Here is a 6,155-nt window from a genome sequence, read left to right as displayed (position 1 = left end):
GATTCATATGCATTCTAATCTAATGTTAAAATTTAAAAAATAAAGCATAATACATATGAGAATACGTGGAACTGGCGACTTTACTCATCTGAATGTTTTATACTTCCACAAATGTATGTTACATTTAAAAAGAGACAAAGAATTTATATAATAATATACATTATGTTAGCAAAGTTAAATTATAAATTATTCAAAAAGTTAAATTATAAGATCACGTTAAGTTAGCGCCTAGTTGGCTTTGTTATTTTTTTTTTCCAAAAAATTATTTTGCAAAAAATTTTAAAAAATTAATTTTTAAAATAAAATAAGATGAAAATTTGTTTAATTATGTTAATTTTAAAATTTAAAAGTGTGACAGTAATTATCACAATAGCCTTTAGTTAATCATAATTAAAGATAATTTATAATAGTCAAATACTCCCCGTTCAAAAATGTAAGACATATTTAATTGAATCTCACCTCTTAGTAAAGTAGTTACCAACTTTCAAACTAACCATATTTTTTTATATTTATTTCTATTAAACACCTTACGATAAATATAAAATCGTTATCAATAGGAATACTTTAAAAAAATAATTATTATATCTCAAAAGATTACAAATGCCTTAATTTTTTAACACCTAACTCTTAAAAAATGCTTTACATTTTTTAACGGAAGGATTATAATATATTTTAAAAATAAAAACCAAAACGAAAACAGTTCTAAAATATTTATCCAAATTTTTTTATTTTTTAAAATAAAAAAATTAAGGAAAAGAATCAAACAATTGTTTAATTCTATTTTTACACTATTTTTTTTAATTTTTAGAAGCTTATACGATAAGATAAACATGAATTTAACGAATTCCCATAAAAGTGGGAATCTTGAGTTATAAATTTTTGTTAATTAATCCAATTTTCTAATCCCAACTCCGAAGACACCATAGTTCCAGTGGAGAAGAATTATTTCCATTTTACATTCATTTTAAGAAAATATCCAAATTAAGACAAAAATATACAATGTGAATCCTCATTGACATATTGGGGAAAAAAATCAACCCATATCGCACCACCCATGGTACATATCTTAATTTGGTGATCAAATGACTATTTACGTATGTCAATTGTATTAATCATTTGATATTTTAGTGGAAAATCTCCTTTCCTTTTACAATCAAATAGTAGAATAAATTACTTTTGGCAAAAAAAAAAAATAGGATGCATTATTTAAATACTACTTGAAAACGTGTTATACTTTAGGTAAAATGGTGTAACTATTTTAGACTTTTAGTAAATACTCTATTACAATACAATATCACTGACATGTTAGTTTATTTTGTCTTTCATAATTTTTATACACTTTATTGAAAGCCATGTAACAAGTGTTAATAGAATAAGTATGTTAGCCTTAAAAAACATGCGTAAGATGCATTTTCATAAATTTGATTATCTGACATTCTAATAATGAGTAAGAAATTAGAATAAATATTTCCATCCATCTTTTTCTTTTTACAGAAATTTGTGTTGAATGATTATACATTTATGGCATGAACAATAAGTTCTTTTGTCATTTTTTTTTTTTGGATTTATGGAACGAATGTTTGTTGATCTTGACATTACTGTCCTTATCATCGTGTCATCTTAATTGTATTTTTAAAAATAATATAATCATGTTTAATTTAAATAAAATAAAATAATATTATATAAATAATAAGCACTATATTTTTTTTTTACCATTTTTAGATTACAAAAAATAACTTAACATTTTTAGGTTAAAATCTTCCATAACAAGCGGTCAAACAGAAACTACAGGATACTAACTAAATGTGGCATGTCTGATTTGGTTTCAGTTTTCACATTCCAAAAATCATTTGTGAAAAATTAGTTTCAAAGAAACTTTGGAAACAAAATTTTCATTTTTTTTCTTATTTTAAGAATAATGCATATGTAATTTTTTGAAAATTTCTAAATATTTGGTTTACTTCCATATTTTTCCAATGATTTATTTTCATTCAAATAATGACTACAAATATTAAAACATAATGGTATACATTAAGAATATTATTGTTGTTAATTTTAACAGTAGTATAATCATCAATTAAATCAGCTTACAAAAATACTCATAAAAATACCTTCTCTATATGTTTTTACAGTAAAAGAAACACAGGTTAAAATTATTTTTCAAAGAATTAAAAATCAATACATGAATAATTAATACACACACTCATATACAAATATCCATATAAATTTTATAAAAAAAAAATATTCATAAGTCATAAATAATAATATTATTTCTTTAAATGTCTACAATGCACAAGAAATGTATTTAGTATAATGATAAGATTTGTAATAGAATATTTTATTTAAAATTTATTTATATGAGTTATTGTATAAATTCTGTGTAATGCAAATACAGTGTGTGTGTATAAATAGCCAGTAAAAAAATAATTCCTCCATTTAAAAATATAAGATATTTTTTGAGGAGTTGGATATTAAAAAATTTAATATATTTTTAATCTTTTGAGATATAATTATTACCTTTTCTTCTAAAAGTGCCTCTATTGATAGTGACTTTATATTTATTATAAGGTATTTAATAAGGATAAATATAAAAAGGTAAAGTTAATTTAAAAATAAATAATTATTTTATTAAAAGATAAAATTTTATTAAAAATATCTTATATTTTTGAACGAAGTTTAAGTTAGATTTTCTTCAAAAATAGAAGTGAGGCCAAACAAGGCGTTAGGATTCTAATCAATCGTGGGATCAAACGGTAGAAGATTGTAAAATCCAAGGACCCCACAGACCACCAATAATTGATCATCCTCCTAATCCTCCCTGTATTCAAGCTGGCGCCGTTGTCTCCCTCTTCCTGCTTCTCATCTGTCTCTCCCTGCTCTTCATCCTTCCTTCTATTCCTTCATTCAGATCCTTAAACCCGCAATAAGTATCCACTTTTCTTTGCTCTCTACCTCCAAGTTCCCAATCCCAATGCTTTAACAAGCTTCAAGCTTCAACAAACAATGGCTTTCTTCTCTAGCATTCGTTTTCTTCCTCCTCCTCTTCTTTTTCTACTTTCAATATGTCTCTTATTCTTTCTCACATTCGCAGCAGCTTCGAGCTCTGCTAAATTGTCTATCTATGAAGTTCTTCGCGCCCATGGACTCCCCATGGGCCTGCTTCCAAAGGGCGTGAAGGAATTTGACATTGACAAGGAAGGTCGCTTCTGGGTGCATCTAGATCAAGCTTGCAATGCCAAATTCGAGAGCGAATTGCATTTCGAGCAAAACGTTTCGGGGACTTTGAGTTATGGCCAGATGGGGGCGTTGTCGGGGATAACGGCGCAGGAGCTGTTTCTTTGGTTTCCGGTGAAGGGTATTCGCGTGGACATACCGAGTTCTGGGTTGATTTATTTCGATGTAGGCGTTGTTCGTAAGCAATTCTCTTTGTCCCTTTTCGAGACGCCACCGGATTGTTTGGCGGCTCCGTCTGGAGAGGCGGATGGTTTCCAAGATGGGTTGATCATGGCGGACTCTGTTTCCGAGGTTTGATTAATCCGATTCTTTCATTTTCTTTGGTTATTGTTTGATTTTCGATTGATTTAGTGTTTATGTTGATGCCAGCCTCATGGAGCTAAGCTAAACATAGATGGTGTGTCGAATTGGATATATATTCAACCGATACTGCGCATCAACTTGTATTTAAATATAATATATCTTGTCACGGTGATAGTGTTTGTATGGTCTCTTGAGTCTTGATATTAGTGGTCCTTAATCTTGGAGGAAGAGCCAGGAAGGAAGCTCTCAGATTAGCCAACTTCAGCAGTTGTGGTTTTTGGTTTGGTGGAGGGTCATGTTCCCAACTATTCCTTCATGTGATCTTTTCCTTTTCTTTCGGTGGTTAAGTAGAGTCTCTTAAAAACACTGAATAATTGGTTAGGTTATGCTTTTGTTTTATCTTTGTCCTCCTATGTTGTCATGCAACAATGGAAAGTTGCCTTTTGACTTTACAAACCGAAGAAAAGGCTTTCCACTACTATTCTACTTTACTGCTTCATTCATATATAATGTTTTCCTCGGACCTCAGGTGATCATGCCATGATGTTGGGGTCAAATATGAGTAAAGAGTGATAAAAAGTCTCACAATGGATAGAATTAGACACAGACTGGTTGAAGAGGTATATAAGTAGAATAAACTCATAAATTTTAGCGTGACTTAATGTTAAGGTCAAGAATTGATATCAAGCTCATTTATATATTTCCTCTCAAAGTCCAATGAAGAAAAAGATATATTGAATCTTTCTAGTATATGAGGTTCTCTCAGGTCTTCTTTTGATATTAGGATAATGACCTTTGGTGTGTTATGTGATGTAATAGTTTCACACAACTGATACAATTTCTGAATTCTATTTAGTGTATATCTTTGGAAACAATTAATTGAGCTGAATATTCATGCTGCAATCTATTCCTTGTGCAGAGTCAATCTGGAAAGCTTCAATATCAGCTTGATCAGGAAAATTTTGGAAGGGAGGTTCTGTAGATGATGTAAGAGGAGGTGAATGAAGTTGTGTTGTAGTTGGATCGTCATGGGTTCTCCAATCATATAGTATATATCTTTGGAGAGTATAAATTAACAGGAGCAGTGTGGTACTTGTTTGTCTTTTCTTTCCTCATATAGTGCAGAGTTAGTGTAATAGAGGCAGCCCCTGCATCTCAGTGATTAATTGACAAGATACTCGAAAAAAGTGCAGCAACATAATAAAGCTAGACCAGAGCATTTGGTTGAGATGAATTCGGGTAACAAGTCTGAAAAGATTCTTGCTCTATGTCAAGTTTTCATGTTAGTATAGTTAGTTACATTTTGAGATGAATCAAATTGTGCATTCTATCTTCAAGAATATAATGCACTGATACAACATATTTGGTGTGTTACAAACCTGCATTTCAATTGTGAACTATGGTTCAAGTATGAGTAGTTTCTTAGGGTTCAAATATTCAGATTGAGTGACTTGACGAAATCTGATGTCTGATTAGGAAGCTTCAATTTCTTCAAGGAACTTATGTTTCAACTTCTTCTTGTGCTCAGGTACATACATGGTGGACACAATTCAAGGCAGAGGGCTTTGAGTAATTTTGGTCTTCTTGTGTATATTCTGATTTGGTGTTCTCTGTATATGGATACTTTTTTTTTTTTTCTGAGAAACAATAAAATTTTATATTCTGGAATTTTCATCTATATCTTCTCTTTCTGTGTTGCCGCTATAATGCAAGACCATCATGTTGATAGAAATTTACAAACTGGTATTTTCATTATGCTTCCTTCTCTAGGTTCGCAAATGATCAGATGCATGAAGATATTTCTGTGTACAGAATCCATGAATTTTTGTTTTTTTTTAAAGGAGAATGACATTTACGTCTCTTGTAACTTGTTAGAGAATTTTTAATATTTTGGTTCTTCTTCTTTTTGGAAAAATATATTGTTAAAACAGTATATTATGGTTGTCAATCTATAAAAGATCATGTGTTCAAGAAACCAAAGTGTTAATGTTTTCCTTACAAGAAATGCAAGTGTCATTTTTCCTTTGAAAAAAAAAAGGATTAATGAGCAAATAAAACTTTAAATTTTTGTTCGAAAATCGTTTTAGATTTTAAACTCTTAAAATATATAAAATAAATATTAAATTTTTAAGTTTATAGTAAAATAAACCTGACTGTTAATTTTTTAACATCATTACTATTCATGCAGGTACTATTCATGATTTATTTTTTTACAAATTCAACCTTGACTATTACAGTATTTGTATGGACAATAACAATATTAAAAAAACTAACAGTTAAGTTTTATTTTACCATAAATTTAAAAATTTAAAATTTATTTTGCATATTTTAAGAGTTTAAGGTTTAGGACGATTTTCAAACAAGAGTTCAGGTTTTATTTACTCATTAACAAAAAAAAAAGAATAAATAATGAATGAATAATAATAGATGCATGGTTTTGGTTTTATATAATACGTTTGATGATTTCTATAATATGTTTATCTCAAGGAGGGAAAATCTTGTTCAGCTTTCCCTTGGCAATGGAATGGATCATGCATTACATATTGTTACAAATAATTTAGGAAAATCACAATCATCCATCCTTATGGTATCATTTGGTTTTGTTTTAGTTTCTATAA

General features: G+C 29.1%; 1 protein-coding gene across 3 annotated transcripts; it reads left to right on the top strand.

The window, feature by feature from the left end:
• Positions 1-2,818: 2,818 nt before the first annotated feature.
• LOC129287521 (uncharacterized) lies at positions 2,819-5,292 on the top strand. Of its 3 annotated transcripts, XR_008587725.1 has the most exons (3): positions 2,819-3,525; positions 3,604-4,776; positions 5,066-5,292. XR_008587725.1 is itself a non-coding variant. In XM_054923709.1 (2 exons), the coding sequence occupies exons 1-2, from the start codon at positions 3,004-3,006 to the stop codon at positions 3,736-3,738; spliced, it is 657 nt and encodes a 218-aa protein (XP_054779684.1). In that variant the 5' UTR covers positions 2,819-3,003; the 3' UTR covers positions 3,739-5,292. The 3 variants fall into 3 exon arrangements, 2 of the variants coding, with proteins under 2 accessions (XP_054779684.1, XP_054779685.1); XM_054923709.1 differs by having other exon boundaries at positions 3,604-5,292; XM_054923710.1 differs by having other exon boundaries at positions 2,824-3,525; positions 4,457-5,292.
• Positions 5,293-6,155: the final 863 nt, after the last annotated feature.

This window comes from Prosopis cineraria, unplaced genomic scaffold (assembly GCF_029017545.1).
Source record: "Prosopis cineraria cultivar Desert tree isolate PC_DT_omini unplaced genomic scaffold, ASM2901754v1 PC12, whole genome shotgun sequence".
Lineage (NCBI taxonomy): Eukaryota > Viridiplantae > Streptophyta > Magnoliopsida > Fabales > Fabaceae > Prosopis > Prosopis cineraria.
Note: the sequence above shows the minus strand (reverse complement) of the source record. Positions and strands in the feature narration are given on the sequence as shown.

Excerpts from the sequence above, each read along its gene's own strand:
- LOC129287521 (XM_054923709.1), top strand. The coding sequence starts at position 3,004 with ATGGCTTTCTTCTCTAGCATTCGTTTTCTTCCTCCTCCTCTTCTTTTT. Across the intron at positions 3,526-3,603 it reads TGGCGGACTCTGTTTCCGAG|CCTCATGGAGCTAAGCTAAA; the intron begins GTTTGATTAATC and ends TGTTGATGCCAG.